Source organism: Dromaius novaehollandiae, chromosome 5 (assembly GCF_036370855.1).
Source record: "Dromaius novaehollandiae isolate bDroNov1 chromosome 5, bDroNov1.hap1, whole genome shotgun sequence".
Lineage (NCBI taxonomy): Eukaryota > Metazoa > Chordata > Aves > Casuariiformes > Dromaiidae > Dromaius > Dromaius novaehollandiae.
The window spans coordinates 59774939-59795152 of NC_088102.1; the positions used below are offsets into that span (position 1 = coordinate 59774939).

General features: G+C 39.7%; 1 protein-coding gene across 9 annotated transcripts in view; it reads right to left on the reverse strand.

Moving 5' to 3' along the window:
- Positions 1-884: 884 nt before the first annotated feature.
- The window catches only part of TEAD1 (TEA domain transcription factor 1), a 160602-nt gene continuing 141272 nt past the window's right edge, over positions 885-20214 (reverse strand). For all 9 annotated transcript variants that reach the window (XM_026104537.2, XM_026104536.2, XM_026104534.2 and 6 more), the window contains 4 exons: positions 19948-20121; positions 9471-9611; positions 7816-7968; positions 885-6791 (listed from right to left, as the gene is read on the reverse strand). In XM_026104537.2, coding sequence (XP_025960322.1) covers positions 6678-6791; positions 7816-7968; positions 9471-9611; positions 19948-20121 — 582 coding nt within the window. In that variant the 3' untranslated portion in view covers positions 885-6677. The remainder of the gene's footprint in view (positions 6792-7815; positions 7969-9470; positions 9612-19947; positions 20122-20214) is intronic.

Here is a 20214-nt window from a genome sequence, read left to right on the forward strand (position 1 = left end):
ACTCATGCATCTTGCACATGGTGGGGGTGCTCTGGTGGTATTTTTAAAATGGCAGTGGAACATCTGCCACTCAAAGGAAAATTGGAGTTTGTGGGAAGGGGCATGTGGTTTATTCAGAAAACACTGTTGTTCTTTTGAAGCAGAAGAATGAACCAGATGTATGATTTTTATCTGCTAAGTCCTGGTCATGTTTCCATTGATTTAGTTGATCCAGGATATCCCTCTTACTCTTTTTTGTCCCATAGGTAGCTGGTTTCACTTCATAAATGAAGCAGCAAGTTATTCCCATTCCATCCTCTCTCCTCATATCAGGTACAGCTGCTAGTTGGGGAGATGTGCTTGTAATAAGATAAACAAGGAATCAGTCTCTTGGAAAAGGTAATGTTTTTAGGACTTCAGCTCTGGCTGAAAGAAACACCTCAACCTCAGGTAACTACCATGTTTCTCAGTCAGTTCTTGTTGTCATGTTAGTGATGTATTTGATATCCATTTCTTACATACCATTTTGAATAGATTATTTCTGCTTTTGGAATAAAGGGGAATGGGTGGCTTTTCCCATTTAAAAAGTATGGTTTAAATGGTATTTGTTAAAAAAAAACCCCACTGTTTCTTTGGTGAGACACAAAAGCTAGAGATAGTTACCTTTGCTTGCTGGTTTAATGCTAGAATGTGCTTGGACTTACTGCTGTACACGGCTTCCAGGTGTGCCAGCAGGAAGTGCCTTTGCTACAGGTTTTTGTAAATCTTGCTGCATGACCTTCTGCATCTTTAGGTAGCCAGATATTTCTGTAGATCTGGCCTAGTGATATTTTGGAAAATATTTTTTGAAAGTTGCACCCAGCATTAAAGAGGTTGATGTAGGAGTTTAAGATAAATGCACAAAACACTTTCATTTTCTTTATTTTCAATCGATACTGTATGAATACAAAGTTTCTAGAAAGCTACAAAAATTCTACCACTTTATCAAGAAGGCATCAAAATGTGTCACTTTGCAAAGACATGAAAACACCTGCAGTAACCGACACAAAAATAGCATTTTTAGAGTGATGAAATAATTGCACTTAACTGTCATGGATATTAAAGTTATCACACATATGTACCGCGAAAGCTAGAATACATTTTTTTTTTTTTACAAAGCACTTTATAAAAAAATTCTCTGCACACAAAACCTATAATTTTCATATTACTATCATACTAAAGATAAATTCACTTTAAAGCCAACACTTAAAACATTTTAAACAAAAAAAGGTACCAGTACCTACACACAGACAATAACAAATACAAGAATACTGTACTGCCAAGAGGTTTGACTGAAACTCCTTTTGAAAGCTTCTGCAAATATGTTAAGAAAACATTGGAGAACATTCACTTTTTTTCAAAGAGCCTTCCCTCCCTGTCTAACCTAGAGGTACTTTATCATCAAAAGGCAAGTTCTACATCAAAAGTTACCAGCAGCAGTACAATATTAAAGTAACCACTGACCATATATGAATATGCTTAAGTCACAAACCCATTTTATACACATTACACAAATAAACATAAAGTGAGAATTCCATTAAGTCATTTACAAATGTGAACAAATGCACATGGCAAAAAAACCCCAAACAAAACAAAAACCCAACCTGTTTTACATAAAATGTACTGAAGAATTAAAGGCTATTCAGGTTTTTAATGTTATAAAATTCTTTTGTCTTTTTTTTTCAGGCACATATTGTATTTTTTGTCTGCAGTCATGAGCCTGAATCAGAGGCCCATAAAACAAAACAAAACAAAAACAAATCCACATATTTTGTAAGGAGGTAACAGGGATCCATCTCCTTTTTGTCAACTGAGTGCATTTAAGATTTAATTTACACACTAAAACTAATTACATGATCTCAGCAAGACTGACCTGAAAAGTTAAAAGATGAAGATCTACAAAGTGAAAACACTTTGTACTTTGAAATCATCCAGCCTCATTTTTTTTTTAGGGGGCTAAATGTCTTGTTATGAAAGACAGAAGGGGTGAAAGAGATCATCCTGAGAAGGGTACAAAACTGGACTCTTATCACGTGCGCTCTGTGGCCAGCACTACATGTATCAGGATGGGTCAAGTAAAGAGTAGACAAAACATTTCTCAGTATGAGGAATCCGGGAAAACTATAAGGGGACTACTTCAGAAAGCAAGTATGCCCTAGGAGTTGCAGTGGAAAAATAAATAGATACGGATTAGCACGTCAAATGTTGTATCTGCCTTGAACTGGCCAGTTACTTACATTCAACATTAATGTACACCCTTCATTATTAAAAAAAGCCTATACCGTGGAGTTTTTAACGGAAGAAGCTACTGCCAAACTTAATGAGCTGTAGCTGCAGTAGAAAGGGAAAGTGAGAAACAAGCATTATATCTGCAATTCCTTCAAAATAGTGGTGTAGTACCTATATAAATGATTTTGGAATTCAAGTAAATAAAACTACATTTGTTAGTAGTAATTTTTAACAGCCCCAAAAGGTACCATTATACTTATTTTAATATTTTAGTGAGACAGAAGTATAGTTTATCACAAATATTGACTGGGACAGTTGAAATGTTTTGTATTGATTGAAAATACATGCTCTACTTGTGGGGCGAAATCATCTTTGCCCTACCTCGATCTCATTGAGTTCAACAGGATTACTTGTGTGATAGAGGTAAGTGAAATTTAGACCTTGAAGGAATAAGAAAAATAATATTTTAGAGACAGGGAACTTGAATTATCACAATATTTACCACACAGTGTCACAATATTTCTCTATATAAAAAGTTAATCTTCGTTTTCATCAAATACTTTAAAAATCAAGTTAAAATCGTATTCACAACTATATAATCCCTCTGACAGCTTTTGGTTTTGCTGATATTTGTTCTTTCTAACATATTTTTCTTAAAATCTTGCTCCTCTTCCCATCATTTTTAGTTGTAGTGTTGAGTATGGCCCCCGTTCACAGAAGGTTTCAAATACAGACACATTTTTAAGAGGAGCTAACTAACTTTCTTCTATGGAGATATCACCTGGGAGAAAACCAAAACAAAACAACCCTGTGTTTTGAATAGTGCTGACCAGAGTTTCTCTAACAGCACCTTCCTCCGCAATGCTCACACTTAACATTTCAGTACTTATTAAAAACACGCAATTGCATTTACCCTAATTATCGTCTGTTCTCCATTTTCACCTTAAATTTTATGCATCTGATTTTCAGCATGCATGACTTTGTAAACCAAACTTTAAACAAAAAAATCTTCACAGATACTGAAATATTATTAGAGGAGAACAATAAAGTCACATTTGTCCACTGTCCAAAAATCTGCAGTATATAGATCTCACATTATGCAGATGCACGAGTGGATGAAGAGAATATAAATGTGAATCATTTTCATTTTTATAGCATAAACACATCAGTTGCTGGTTTGCAATGCTGTCAGAAATGGCAAACAGTAGATTATTCTCCAGCATTTTGCACTTTCATCATTAGCAAAATTACATTGCTATAAATGGTGCTCTTTTGTGAATGGAGGCCTGTAGTTTCAACTTTTTCCAATAAACCAAAGGCATTACGGTGATAACTAAGTATTTTTGGTCTCTCTACAAATTGTCATTATTATGGCAGCACTTTTCTAAGCTGGAATTTCAAACCAAAGGCACTTTCATGCTAGAGTGCAGAAGAGTCACAATTAGTTAATTATTTGGTCATGAAATTTAAAAAGGCAGCATTATTAATACAATTCACTTTTCACGGAAAACTATGAATCTGTAACCTTTCCTTTTGGTATAGACATTTAACTGCGTAGTAATGGGACTGACTTGTACTGAGGGTTGGTTTAGACCAAGCAGTCAAAGAGCTTTTCTATGGGAAAAAATACATGTCTTCTTTTAAAAATGGAACCAATTAATAAAACAAGATACAAAATTTATGTTAAGAGGCTAAGGATACTTCTAATATAACGCTAAGGCACTGCATATTGTAATGCTTTGGCAGCTCTCAATTAAAAGGTTCCTAAAAAGTAACAGTAACAAGCTAAATTCTTCCAGCTTACAAAAGAGCTCACAGTTTACAGGCAGCCTGTTGGACTACACACCCCACACTGAACATTTGAAGGATTTAAGGCTTTTAAGAATCAACATATACAGGGTATGAATCATTTACAGAAGTGTAAAGAAAAGACGATGGAAGTAATTTTCCTAATATTACATATGTGAACACCAATAAACATTGTGACTTTTTATACCCTATAGTTACGACATACGTAGTGTGCCAGATTCTATTAAAAAAACTGTACCTGGTTTTGCAAATTGACTTACATACTTTATATGCCTTAAAAAGTTTGCTTGTTATAAAAAAAAAAAAAAAAAAAAAAACACCAAAACCACAATTCAAACCCTAAATAAAAGACAACTTTAGAATGAAATAAAACAAAAAAAGTAGTTTTTGACTGGTAACACCAAGTGCTTAGAATAAAGGGCTACCGTTAGGCTGTTACAATGCAGTGCTTTTCCTGATGTGATTGTTAGTGTTAAGAGACCTTACCATGGACATATTTTTCTGTTTTTTGAGTTCACAGAACATAAACTGAAAGATCATCAGCCCTAATATCCACAGACAAATAGCAGCTAGACATCACAGCAATCATCCACCTACTAGACTTAGATCGGAAGCAGGCTAAGGAATTTGAGTGGTCTCCCTTCCCCTCATAGCTGTTTGTAGCTTCCTCTACTGTGAGTCCTCAGCAGTGTTAAGCATTAACAGGATCTGATGCAGGCATATAGCAACCCTCTACCTCTGCTAGGAAATGCTCTAATCTTGATAATTCAACAATAGGCAATTCTAAGAAAGGGTACTATGTAGAAATACAGTATCCCAAAAATTAAGACTGACTTTTTTTTTGACGTCTACGACACTGCCTGGGAGTGAATTCTAGACTTTAATTGCGCATGGGCACATACTGGTAAAGGGCAATGACGAGGGCATTACCAAATGTTAACTTCTTTGATTCATGACCGCAAGAGATCCTCCCAAGAACGCTCTTTGTGGCTGTCTCATGACTGATCTTTAATGTGTCTTGGTTGGCCAAGTGGTGCGCGATCCTTTCAGACAAATGTTGTGCGTGAGAAGGCGCTGCTGGCTGAACACCTGTTTAGACAACTGGTGCTTGGAGAACTGACAGGCCAGTGCCGGGTGCACAGCGGAAGGAGAGAAGCTGAGTAACGCTAACTGGCCTAGCCAGGAAGAATGAGACTGCTTAGCTGACATGTGCGTACCTCAGATTCACTCACACCTACAGCCACATTTTGAGTCCTTACAGTATTAAAATATCTCCAGCTGTGCTTCAGTTCCTGGAGTCTTCCCTGATTTATCAGAAGGATGAATATTACCACATCTGCAGGCAAAAAGAAAGACATCAGACCCCACATGGTACAAATACGTAGTACTAGAAGGCCTTCACAAGTACCAAGTGTGTCAGCTTTGCATCAACTGGCGAGGACTCGGGCGAGGCGTAAGAGCACCATGAATAAAGAGAAAAAGGAGGAAAAAAACCCATCCACTTTCCAATCTTTTTTGCCTGATGTTGGGTGTGATTTTTCTAGCATCTCATAGATATTAAAGCTGTTGATCCTTTCAGAGGCATATGCATTCTTCTCTCAAGCACATTTGTGTTTTGCTTTCAGTTTACAAATTACAATGTTGTCACAATGTTGGTTGTTTCCATTCATTTGTTAATTTCAGTTGCAATTTTTTCATTCAACTTATTAGAAAACATAATTGTCCATATAAAATATAACTGCGCACACAAGACTACGTATAATGCGAGTCTAAATCTTCAGTATTTACCTACTTATTGCAAAAGGAGCCATCTTTTTCATTAAATAATCAAATTTTCATATTAGTACAATACAATTTATATTCTTTTAAAATACACTAGATATGTTAGGGATAAGGGATGATGTTTTCTTTCTCTGCAATATCTGTTTGAAAGTTTAATGGATTAGAAGATTAGTTTCAGCATTGAGAAAAAAATACAAAATTTGCCTAATTTGAGGACCTGTCTGTTTCTATCAGGCATTTCTTAAGGCTATATTTTTCATTTGGTTTCAAACAGAAAAATGTTTCATTTTAAAAAATAATTTAGTGAATTACATTCGTCCGTATCTTCCACCCTAATTAGTTACAAAGATAATTCTATAAAGATTATTAACTTTGTGTACTCATTTACAGTTATAGCTAAAGATTCATTTCAATTTCACTTGCATCGTAAAACAAGTATTTTATGTTGGAAAAAAACCCAAAATAAATTCTTATAAATGCTGTCAGTTTTTCCCCATGGCAAATGCTCTGTCATACATTTTTCTATCAGAATTAAAAATAGGCCTCCACAGGCAGAGGCATTAGGTTCTTAAATACAGTCTTCCCAAAGAACTGTGGTTTACAAATTTGAAGAACACTTAGTTTTAGAAATAATTTTTACAACTGTACCAGAATTTCACAGCTACAATTATATATGAACACATTAAAAATGACTTCACTAAAACAGGATTTAGAAAAATGTGGGTGAAAGTTGGGCCAGAGGCACTGCCACTTAGTGTTGAGGTTTACAGTCTGTGTTTTGATAAAGAAGTGAAATGAACTGTGTATATATTTATATATATATATATATAAATAACTGCTCAGTCCTTTACAAGCCTGTAGATATGGTGCTGTGCTCCATGTTCACTGTTCGACACTTCAAATACACAAGCCATGCAGAGCAGGGTTTCTTGTGTATCCCTGTTTGTTACAACCTATTCGAGGGGAAAGAAAAGGTAGACAGCATATTACAAACTACCAGAGCAAAGCAAGAAATGACTGGTTTAATTTAGGCAATGTTTAGATGTGGCTGTTTGAAATGTTCGCTCGCTCGCTCGCTCTCTCTGTGGCAATTGAAACTGCTGTCCGTGACTGTGCACTCGCAGGGCGCGCTCTGGGGCAGTAGCTCCCAGCTGGGCGCGCCAGGCTCTCTCCCACCCTGCCTGTTTGACCAGGAGCCACGAGAGCGCGGCCCAGGTGCCGTGGGCCTCACGCTGCACAGGAGTCGAGCGCTGCCTCAGCAAAGAGCACCCAGGGCTGCCTTGTCACCTTGCAGTCGTGTGTCCCAGGGCAACTGAGCTGCCCCCAGCCCCCTCCCTCGCATACTGCAGTGCTCTCTGCTCCCTGCCCTACCACCTCCCTCTGCCTCCAACCCTCGCACCTGCCCGAGTACTATGGTGGCAGCAGCATCTTACGGTTCTAAGTGCTTGGCTGGGTGCCACAGCGAAGCTGCAGTGGAAAAGCTGGATAGCTGGATGAAATTGGCCTAAAGGCTACTCTGTGGACCATTCTTCATGCTTTAGATCACCTGCTGGGTGTATCTTCTCCATTACTGCACACTTTCCCTGGCCCAGGAACTAATTAACACCACTGACATTTGCAGTATTGTAAGTGGCATGTCACTCAGAACTCATTAGATGGATGGGATGGCTCAAAGTTACTGCCTTAGGCTCACTACAAACACCAAATAGAGACTTGCATTAAAAAAAACAAGAGAAGTAAGCTGAACTTCTGGAAAGTAACATAGATGTTTGTTCATGTTCTCATCCAGCTTTATCCTTTTCATCCTTAGTTTCTATAGTGCATAATTCTAAGAATATTACGCTGAAGTCACTGGTATGACATGTTCAGTAAGCAATGTGACTAAGGGATTCAGAAACTGCTTCCAAACACTGTGAGTTAAGCAAGCCATATAAAGCCTGAGCATATTTTAGAAGTAGAAAATAAGAGAGTTCGTACCAATAAAATTGTAAAATTTTCCAACACGCTGTTCATCATGTATTTCTCTGGTAAATGCTTCAGCTTGTGTATGAAGTTGATCATATATTCACACATTGGAGAGCGGTTTATTCTGTACACAAATCGGCCATTCTCAAACCTTGCATATTCAGTCTGAAAAAAAAATATTTAGACTAAGACGCTTTAAAATGATTTTAGGGAATGCTAAATCTGGCAGCTTTCTTTCTTTGTGGAGACAGAACAAAGAGAAAGTGGGTCTGAAGCCCTGACAGGTCTCCTTCTGTAGCCTTACTTAGGAACACAGCCACACTCACCCCCCCCACCCCACCCCCACTCCTACCTAGTAACTCCCTGCCTAACCTATACAGTGCCTTGCTAAAAATTCAAAAGCCTTTATTTCTTAAAAGGTAAAATATCATTAATTGTTTTCTAGCTGGTGAATTAAAAACAGAAGGTGAGGATTATGCAAAGGTAAATTCAAATCATGTAACAATGAGTTAAGTTGAAAACTTTTGTGATAAGATTAGTAGTTTTAAGGCAACTGGCTGCAGAGGAGACAGCAGAAGTAAGCTTGTATATTTATGTGTGTGTGTATGTGTATATATAAACACAGCTATGTTATTATGTGATATAATAGGCAATTTATGAATTACAGAAAGATGAAAGACTACAGTTGGAAGAAACCTAGACTGGTCTATACTGCAGTGGCTCTCAAGGACTGAAGGAGGATAAGGTTGTGGTTTCTTGGACTTCTGCTGTCCAGATACCAATTGCTCAGATATCTCCTCAGTGGCTTGTGGGATTTCTTGGCTTTATCTAAGCTTGGAATAATGAAAATGATGGAAAACTTTTTTTATGGCCACAGTGCACAAGAGCTACGTTTACTATAAGGAGGATATGCAAAGTGACCAAGACATCTACAAATACTATGTACAGCTGTAGGCTAAAAGTGTCTGTACAAAAACTACACTGCAGATAACACATGTGGGTGTGGGGCTCATTACGCAAAGAACAAGTGTAATAGCTGCAGTATCACAGTGCAGTAAACCAAATATTTACCCTTCCAGTTCATACGGTTCTGTGCTAAGAGCAAAAAGGCAAAAAAAAAAAAAAAAGGCCCTTCTATGTTAAAAAATACACGTCTGTATCCAAAAGCTGCTGGCAACTGTGGAAAGTGCACATTGCTGTGCATAAAATGTGTGGGGAGAAAATGAACAGAGCACACCATCCATCTCTTTAAAATGTTAAAAAAGTGTACATTATGGGGGATAGCTTACCACCTCAGTCCCAAACAGGCTACATGGCTAGCCAAATGGCTGGAAATGAGAGGAAAGCATTTTTCCTTCAGCACTGGTCTGCCAGGTGCTGGAGGAAGCTGCAGGCTCCCCAGAAGGTGAGTGGCTCTGCTAACAGGGGTTGCCAGCGGAAGCATGGAAGAGGAGCTCCAAAGCAACAGGTAGCTAGCAACGGACACACGGTGACTTAAAACTAACCCTAGTGCTGCTGAGAAGGAAAATATTCCTTCAGGAAGGATGACAGGAGGGAAGGAAAAGACAGCTAAGAGGAAAGTAAAGAGATGAGAGCCTAAGTAAAACCACTGTCCATTTCACAGTCCAAGAGTTAACAGAGGGACTCGAACCCATCACAACACTCACCTCTACTTTTTCTACTACTTGCTTTCCAAATGAGCAGACTTTGGTGGAACAGGTGATTGTCATATTTTCTGAGCTCTCATACTGACTAGTGACTCCATAAAATGCTCCTGTATCATCTTGAATGTTGCAGTTTAAATCAGCCTGTTGGGAAAAGATAACAGATGTTGAAGATCATATTTTTTTCATTTGACTGTCAGTGTCGTAAGTTGTAATTAGCTCACCAGTCTTTTCAGAAATAACACAGGGGAAGAGAGAGGGAATTTTATAGTGGCAGCAATGGCAGTGGTAAAAGTCTCAAAGAAAATACCTGCATTAATGCTGCAGTAAAAATTTTAGGGAAGCGACAATTTCTTCAAACTTTAAACAACAAAAGGCAACACACTGTTTGTCTTTGCTACATATGAAGTTCCTGTCTGGCAGATAGATGATGAACTCACTAGCGGGAAGGGAATGATTATCTGCCTCCAGTGTTGACTCCTCTAGAGGGAGGCTGCCCTGATGCCTTGAATGGCACAGAGCCACCCTGCTCCTGAGGGGCCCGTATTTCATTTTCTTCTTTTTCTTTCTTAAAACAATGAAATCATCACTACAAAGGAAGACAGCTGTGTGACACAGGAATCAATCGCTGATAGAGGACTGTTAAGCCATATGGCCCTGATTCAGCAAAATAGTTGAACTTCACTAAGCTTATGACACAATTCACAGGCTTCACTTTAGCTGTGTGCTCACTGGGCTGGGGCCTACTGGACCAATAAAATATTTCAGAAAGTATTCAATCTTTTTTGAATCGTTTGCCACAGTCTGAATAACTATCCAGCTGCCTTTGATACCTGGCACCACAGATTAAGATTTGCCAGACTGAGTGAGGAAGAGTGCTACCTTTAATTATTTATATGCAAATCCAAGTCCTGAGCGCAGCATGATTTGTTTGGTTGCAAAGGAACAACAGAAGTCACAGGCTGAATTCTGCCTCTTCAGGTCTGCAGCAGCAGTGAAGCTTTTCTGCCACTGAGTTCTTTGTAATCATGAATCCATTTTCAAAAGCCTTCAATTAAAAGAGCCCTAATATGGATATAGCCAGTCTAATGGCTCTCCACAGCTGGATTTTTTTTGACTCTGGCATTAACTCTGGCAAGATTTTCCTTTTTTTGGTGGAAATAACAGATCAACTACTGGAAAGTAATGTCCAAGAATCAGCTGAATTCTTAATTTACGTTTAGATGAGCAGGGACATGCATAATAGGGAAATGCATCTTAGCAGGTGTTTCATTTGCAATTTAGCTGTTTGTTCTTATTGCTAATACAGAGATGTAACATAATAAGAATTTTTCACACATATCTTTTTTTACATGGAGACTTTTTAAGTCTAGTTTACAGGTATGCTTATTTAACAGTTATTATGGAACATGTATAATCCTGATTTCACTGTATATCAGGTCATTTGTAACTACTATTTAATTTTTACCTAGGCAACAACTCATTAATTCTACTTAGTGTCTACAACCCATTTTTGTAGCACTATGTTTTCAGGCAATATGCTGAGAATAGCACACACTGAGCTAGTTTGTGGTATGGAGAAGCCATAGGTCTGCTATTATTTCAGGCTGGCTTTGGTAAATTAATCAGTGGAAAAGTCTCCTGAGGCTCACACACAGTAACACAAACAGTCCTGTAGTCACATACTTTGCATAACAGAAAGAAATCCTATTGCTATTACACCTTGTTTCTTGCACGTTTTGCATGAGATCAATAGTTAATGTTTAATGTACATTTAAAGCAGTGTGTTCACAGTGGCCTGAAAGAAATTGTTCTGAGCTAATAGCAAATAAGCAATTTGCCATCACAGCCGGTTTGCAATTACGTCTGAACTTGAAAAACAGTAGCAGCCATCAGCCCATGCCACAGCTGCTCCACCGGAATTTCTGAAGAATAGGTATTTCTGATAAAACAACTATATTGTTGTCAATGATAGTAATAATCTCTTTAAAATTGGTTATTTCTGCTGCTACCACAATCACAGTTTTATTGTTAAAATATTTTCTCTTTCAGTAAGGGCAAAATAATTAAGAAATCATTACTAAAATGCTCCTCACAATTTCATGTAGTCAAAATGGTCAGCCGCCTAGACCTTTCATTTCAAGCTGCAAAAACAACAGTTTAGAGATTAAAAAAAAAAAAAAGGAATAATTTTATATCTGCTGCTTTCTGATTTTGAAGCCCACTAAAAAAAAATTCGGTTGTCAATATGCGACACTTAACCTGGAAAATTAACACCCGTAGCCATCTGGCACCCTGTTGAGCACTCCTGCAGCTCTTCCAACTCTTACTGAAATCAACGGGAGCCCTGTGTACACAAAAGACACAGGCTGGAGCCCTGATGTTTGAATGAGGAACACTTGAAATTATCACTCAACTGTCATGATTTGAGTACTCTTACAAAATGTTGCAAAAAGCCCATGCTGGCAAAGCAGGTATGAATTATCTTTATTTGCTCTTTGATTTTTTTTGAGTCTGAGGTACAATGAAGGAAGGAAACAGTTGTGGGTTTTTTTGCCTATACAAGAATTTTTATGGTCAACTAATTGCAAACTGCTGCGAGCTGAAGCTTTAAGACTCTTCCTAAAATTATAACATGGACATAAAAATGATAAGCATTGGCAACAGCAAATACTCTTAAATGAATGTGACCAGCACCTCTCCTAATACTACAAGAATGTCGTCTATTCTCCCATACCAAAATAAACTTTGTCCCTCAACCTGGTTCAAATTCGTTCATTAAAGGCTGAGTATATGAACACTAGGAAGAAGTGCATATCTGTCACTCGAAGGAAGTAGTCGCAATCAGGAATTGAAAAGATTTGTTCCATGTTGAAAGCCTCTCTTAAGGAAGGAAAGAAAATCATGTATGGCAAAATACAAAATTTTGGGCAAAGGATAAATGATGGTGATGAAGGACTTGTAAAATATATTGCTATGGCTTACATAGTAAGGGGTTCATTTAAACATATCTGAAGGCAAAGTTGTATCTCTAGAACCAAAGTGGGTCACAGAATTTGGAGACTGCTTTTTTTTTTCCCCTGAAAGATAATGATGCTACCAAAGAATGGGGCTGTGCTATAGATAGGCACTTCTGTGGCTGTGAGAATTGTAGATGCAAATTTGAGCAGGAATAAGGTGATGTGGTACCTCTGTATTCAGTTTTAGCAGGCCTATTGCTACAATATTGACTCCCGTTTTTGTGTCTACATTTTAGAAATGATGTTGGAAAATTGGAAGGGGTTCAGAAAAGACTTACAAGAATGAGTTCAGGTCTGGAAAACATCCTTTGTAGTGAATGACTAATGAAACTCCACCTACTTAGTTTTTCCAAGGGAAGTTTTTCCACGACTTTGTCATAGCCTGCAAGTTGCTACATGGAGAATAGTCTTCTGATAGATAAATCTAGCAGGAAAGGACATAAAAGAAAGCTAAAGCTAGGCAAAAGCTAAAGGAGAAACAAGGAAGAAGCTGGTAACTCTGATGATAATGAAATGCTGGAATAACTTTAAAATGTGGTAGAGTCCCCACCACTTGGGGCCTTTTTCAGATGAGCTTATTAGCTAACCAACAGGAATGCTCCAGTTCAAGTAGGCTTACTGTCTGTATGCAAGAGGCTCACTGCTTGTATTACACAAGAGGCAAGACCGGATAAATATAATAATTCCAAATTTGAAATTATGAATTTATCTTACTAACCTCAGTTAACCCTCTACTTAAAATTTTCTTTTTTCAGTGATGCCTGTGGAAAAAAACTTGACAGCAGTCAAGCTTCTGCTGTGCTGTGCTTGCGGTCTCTCACACTAACTACCTTTGTCTCCTTATTTCCTTGATATTCTCCCTCTATCTATCTGTTCTCTCTCATTTTAGACTTAGAGTGCAAGTCTCACTGGGCTGTAAAGCATTTTTCCTTCTGTGCACACAGCTTCTAGTGCAACCGTGCTCTGATCCCTAGCTCCAAGAATGAAGGTTGGTGGGCGCTACTGTAGCGCACACAGATAAATAACCTTTCAAATGATGGCATGATCACATCTGATGAGCAACAGTCTCATTTTCTCATTGAATTTTAAAATACAAGATCAGTACAAGCTAGGAAAAGAAACCCCAAACCTGTAAAACACAAATGGAATTACTTTTTTTTAACATGTGGGGAGGGATTTCAGAAGTAAAACTCTAGCCTTGATTTATTTCTAAGAGCTGAGCTATGTATGAGCTGAATGCCTTTGGAGGAGGGGGAGCCACTCAACTTTCTGGCACCCTTTCTCCAGTGATTAATTCATTAATACAGCATAGCTTGTCAATGTGTAGCACTGAAAACGTTACCTATTAAGAACATCAAGTGTTTGAGGTGATGCACGAAGAAGCCTCTACCAGTGTGCCAGAGCAAGCGCCAAACAGAGCTGGCTGCGGGCAGAACAAAGCGGCGGGGGGGCACAAGTGCTCTCAGCCTCCGCGCTGGAGGCAGCGGGGCGGGTGGCGGGGCACGCAGAGGGGAGCCTGCTTGCGATATAACAGCTTTGCTTAGCAAAAAAGCAACACTAGCAAAAAATTGCTAAGACGGGCCTAAATTCTCCCTGCTGCTTAGAAGGGAAACAGCACCTATGGGCAACAGCGTGGGATTTGGGGAGGGCCAGGATAATTGACACTAGCACTCAGTAGTTAACATTAAGCACATAAGGCCATTTGTTAACAACATACAGGTTTTAACTACTGCTGACTGCAGGGAGGTGTGTTACTCATATGACCACATCATGCCTCCCCTCCTCCTCTCCAAAGGGTGATCAAAGAGCAGAGATTCCAAATTGTGAAGCAATTTTTTCCAACGGGAGCATCTGGATCGTTGGCACAGCGCGCCGCTCGCTACGCTGCAGCTTTGGAATTGCTTCCAGGGCTGCCACATGGTTGGGCCTGTGACGGACAGGCCGGGCTGCTCGGCCGGCCCAGCTGCTCTGCCCCTTGACTCATTAGCGATTCTGCAGCGCTCGTGCCCCAGCAGCAATTTGGGGCCGCGGCCGCCACAGGCACCACCGGCCGAGGCGGGGGGAAGGGGTAGAAAATGGACGGCTGCTTTCGCCCCTATCTAATTTGTTTTGCATACATTTGCATGCTGGCCATAGCCGCATTCCCGTTACAGAGCCCGGTTGTGAATCGCAGCTCGTTTGCCAGGCAGAGCTGGCAAGCATGCGTGAGTGTGTGTGTGTGTGTGTGTGTGTGTGTGCGTGAGAGTGGGAAATCCAAGAGTCTATATTGTGCAATATAAATTACACATAAAAATAGGGGAAAAAAAAGGCAGTAACCACAATTGTGCATGTGTATGACTGAAGAATCGCTGCACCTTTTAAGACTGCTGTAGGCACATGGGGATCAATTCAGAAGGGGGTGGGAGGAGACCACAGGCACAAGCCATTTCTGAACACTGATTACATGGATAAATTGTTTGTTCCAGTGTATCACAAAGAGAAGGAGAATTATTTTTCATGCCACAGCTGTTTTGAATAAGAATAGGAATAAACTTAACCATCCTCCTCATGTTACTTACCACTAATTATGGCATATATTTACATCTATAAAACAGTGAAATTTTGGGGGACATAATTTAATGTCCCATTATTGTGTAGATCCCTTTATTTCCATTCCACATTTGAATTTCAAAAATGTTTAGGACTTCAAAGCATCTTTAAACGCTTGCCCTAATTATAATATGCATTACTTTCTAAAACTCCTAGTTTGCATTGCAGATTCCTGCAAATAGAGGCATTCATTTTAAACATCAATTAATATCATCCACGCATCTTCAGATGAGTTTTGGTCTCTGTTTCAGAGTTGCACTGAGCTCTGAGTAAGCTTTCATCAGCTTGAAGAATATCTCAAGCTATTGCAAACATTTAAAATTAAGCCAGTGGATCAGATCAGTAGAAAGCCAGAAAGCCCAATATTAGTTTATATCTACTGTTTTTTCCCTGTGTTACTAGTTAGAAAACATCCCTCCTCCTCTCAGATTTATTTGCTTCCCATGCCTGTTCCTGTAGCAGCAGAAGCCCGAGTTCAGACTTGGCACAGAGCTTTTGTAGGTGCCACATACATAACATACGGCCAAATTATTGACAGTTCTGTGACCCCAGCACTAAGGATCCCAACAGAGGCTCGGAGCCCGCCGTGCAAGTACAGGCCGTTATGTAAAGAATTTATGCAAAAGGAGAATCCTTGTCTCAGAATTCACAATCAAAGATCAAGGCAAAACATGAGAGAGAAGTAATTAGCTAAAACAGAAGAATTTGGTCTCGGCTGTGTTAGAGACATATATGCGCTGATGAATTTAAGGTGATCTTACAGTAAAAACTGGTTGCTAGATTAACTCGTACTAGACAGGGGTAAGTTATAAAAATGGCAAAGAAAGCAGGACTATAAAAAGGAGATACAGTCACAATTTTTGCCTTCCTAGAGCAGTTCCCTTGCCAGAATCAAATGTATGTTATAATAATGGCAGAGTCAAAATGAAAATATTTATTTATTGGCGCTGGGGCTGAGAGATACTGGATGCAAAAGGCAGGTGGATTAAGGAGACAGCTGTACCTTGCACTTCATGCAGTAGAAAATAGAGAGCCAGAGGAGGCACAGAGGCACGGAAAGCTGGGGGCGGGGGGGGGAAGGGCAGGAGAGCCAAGAAGAGACTTTTCCTTTTACACCTCCTGCACAGATAGGTAGGAAGAGGCCAGGAAGTGTGACATCCAGATGTGTCACCAGGATTGAGGCCAGAAGCTTATCTATTCACAGCATCAGGCTGTATTTCACAGGAGATAAAATCCATATGAGCCAATAAACCTCTGCAAAGCAAAACAGCACATTGCTTTGTACTCAATACCTGCAATGCTTTGCAAAGTCAGCTCAATTGCCAGATGTCTTCTTGCAACATTTCAGACCCTGCTTTCCCCCTTTTATTTGTAATCAAATCTTATAACCGTTATCACAGGGAAAACCAAAAGGAAAGAATTCTGCTCAGAAGCCTCAAGTAAACCTGAATGGTTTCCCATTAGGGAAAGAGAGAGGAATATTCTCTCCAGCTACCAGAGCTAAGCTGTTTGCTGCCTTAGTCATTCTCAGTGTGACTGCTCCTCTGTGGGCCTCCTGCTCCCCATCCTTCCTTTCAGCACTAGATTTAATGACCAAATGAAATATCCTTTTTGCTGCCTACAGGGACGTGCCAACTTCTCTTTAAATCCTTTTACAGCTTTGCCATCACTTCCGGCATCAAATTCTCACCTTCACTTTCAGGGTGCCACATGCCGCAGCACCTGCCTGCGTTTCTGCTGTGGTTTCCTTCTGCTCCTCTCGTTCATAGCCCCTGGTTTTCTTTTGATTCTCCTTGCCGTGCTTTCTCACCTGTACTGCTTTGCCTACCACAAATTCGTACTCCTCTTTTACCCATGTTACAATCACGTTGCACCAAAACCTGGACTGTCACTGGACACTAACCGCTCAGCTATACTCAGTAGGTTATAGTGCTGAGCAAACCATCGGTGGTTACATGGTAATGAAGAAGGTAAGGTAGAAGACAACAGAAACAATGGAAAAGGGGAAATAGCTAAATAAAGAGTGAGAGAGAATACTGTAAATAAGCAAGAACTGTACTACATGGACAGAACCTGGGAAACCTGGGAAAAGTTGTTTTTTAGAGTAGGTGGAGATAGAGAATGGATACAGAGTCAGAAGCGGATACTGAATTTTAAAGAAAAGAACAAGCCTACAAAATCTAGTCTGTTTTTACATTAATAAACCCAAAGTTCCTAAAGGGGTCAAAAAGGCAGTTGACAACCTTTGCCAGCTTTACACTGGTAATATATGACTATTTTAGAACAGTTTCTAAAGGCTCTCCATAAAAATGGCAACAGTGCCTTTTTTTTTTTTTTCCTCTCAAGTAAAGGACAGTGAGCTGACAATTTAGGATCTAGTTCTCATGACACAACCATCTTCTGTTTTTCCTATATATATTTCTAGCAGGGGGGCAATGGTGTGAGGTTTATTCTTAGAGGCGCATTCATCATGACTCTTCTTACACACACAACACTGCCCCTGGCACCCTCCCTCTGCCTTTGCTCAACCTATGAGAGAGAAAATCTGCTAACCTGCTACAAGGTCATGGCTCAGGAAGGTGTTCTCACCACATTTTTAATGTCTAATTCAGAAGGATGTTAGCACTATATGTTTTTTAATCTCTCAGTTATCGCAGATACAAAATTGCATTAAAAGACCACTAAGTCTGCAAGGCACAGTGAAGTTAGGAAATGTTGGATTTAAGTTGCTTACACAGCTTAATGCATCCTGACTGTGGAACTGCATTATGATAGTCTTTAGTTACATGACTGCACGCTCACCCATTGAGCATCTATTCAATATTTGTCTTCATCAGTGTGGTCCAGTCCTTATTTCCTGCACACTACTCAAAATCCCCACTGAACATAGAATCACTATTTTTATAAAGGTTTTCTCCATGGCATTATCTTGACTTTTTATAAATGTCATTGAGTTTGTTTTCTCAGTGACCACCTGAGGTGAAGGGATGGTTATCTTACCCGTATTACAGATGGGGAACTGAGGTGAGAGGGCTAAAGGTGTGCACTGCTTGTAGGTGATCAATCAGAGAAGCCTAGTAATTAAGTTTTCAAAGTCATGAGTATGACACAGACCTTAATGTTCCAAAGAAGATCTCTACTGGCTTTAGATACATCTTTGAGCACTCAGCACATCTGAAAATCAGTTTCCACATGCAGAAAAAGCAGAATATACACATACGTCAATGACCATTGCACAAATCTCTTCTGCTGCATGGGCTAGTATAAAGTTTGGGGCTTGTCTTTGCTTGTCATTCTCTGTGTGTACTAAAACAACAAGCGGGTAAAGTGATGTTCGTTTTGCTAGGGGGTTTCACAAATACTTACTACGCAAGGTACATTGGTGAGGTGAGGGTCCTAGAGTTCACACCTAAGCTTTGCAAGGAAATGTACTTAGTGGTCACAGACCCTTACCTCTAAGCCATATTCCTCCACAGCTAGATTTCTTCTGCCCTTACGCTTGTCCTGTTCCCACCTCTCGTGTAGCCTCTCTACTGTATGCCTTCATCCCTATGTTCCCCCACAGGCTCCTCATCCCAGATTCGCCCTCCCTCTTTCTGACTCTGTGTTCCTGTCTGCCTTCTGTTGCACTTCTCTGCTACCTCCTGTTCCTGGCCTCTTTGCTCAGCCAGCCCTCACATGTTTGGTCTACAGCTCCCATTCCCAGTTTTAAGCCATAGGAATTTTCCAATGGATTTCTTCTACAGTCTAGCACTGCTCCTGCTCAGTGGTTTATAGTTTCTAAACACAGATTTGAAAAAAAGAGTCCTTCATTCTGTGTTCCCGTATCTGGTGCCACAGAAGCTTTTGGTAAGATACAAAGTCTGGGGTATGTCTAAGATGGAGAGTATTTCAGGCCAGGTAGGTAAACTTTAATTGAAAATGACAAACACCAGAAAACCTAATAATAAGCAGTGATTCCAGATCCACCTTTTCTGTAATTAGATCGTTGTGGCTTTGAAAGACAAGTATTGCAAAAACATTTAAAATGTTCAGATGATAACTGTTGCGATGAAAAGGAATATAGCACAAAACCCCAAATGCATGAGCAGAAAAAGTATCACTGTAAGCATAAGATCTAGCCAGGAGATTTGATGATCCTTTCAGATGAACCAATGTAAGGTTTCATAAATGCAGCAAAAGAAATCTGATGTATTAATGAAATTCATCAAAACTAGATCAACGTATTTTTCAACATCTCAGCCTTCCATTCAAAAATTTTTTTTTTCACAACTCATATGAGCAGGTTTAGCTTTTGGAGCACAGTCACACAGCTGGCTACTAAACAGGCAAGGGGAAAGCAGATGTGTTCCAGCAACCAAAACTGTTAAGGAAAATCCTGGGACCCTCCCAAGCTCACAATCTTACTACAGACCACGCGGTTCAAATATAACTTGGTACCTGCTGTGTAAATGTGGCCTGATGTCAGGACTGATATTTGTATTATTTGCATTCAGCAAGGGTCCAACATTTGAAACACAAAAAATACTTTTAAATTCTCCATTTAAGTGGCTTCTCCTGTTTTTCCTTACACCGCTAGATGGCAGTTCACCATTTACAAACAAGGACTCCCATTACCTGTTTGCTCCTGACAAGCAGCTGTGTACAAGGCAGCTCTGGCACGCATCTGCCCTTGGATGTTGTCTGCGATACAGACTTGGCATGACACTGTCAGCGAGAGCGGCTTTGGGCTAGCGTACTGCTTGAAGGATCTACAGCTTTGCACTTTTAAACGATGCAAGAAGACATATCCATGAGTACACTAAAGGATGCTAAATACTAAACATAGGCCTTACCGACAAGAGAGTTTGTACATCTCACGTCTTACTCACCCAGAACTTTACGAGGAAGAAAGCATTTTGTGGCCCCTTCCCAAACAATTCCTTTAGACCGCCCTTCTTTTCAGGAAATTTGTCATAAATCTGACGAATGTCCACTGATTCAAGCAATGGGTCACTGTAAGAATGGTTAGCATGTCCAATGTGTACGAAGAGGTGTTTATTGTACTGCAAGGAAAAAAAAAAAAGAAAATCAGTGCTGCACAGAAAGAGCAGAAGTTTATTAAGCCACAGGCCTGTGTGTTCCGGCTGAGGGAGGCC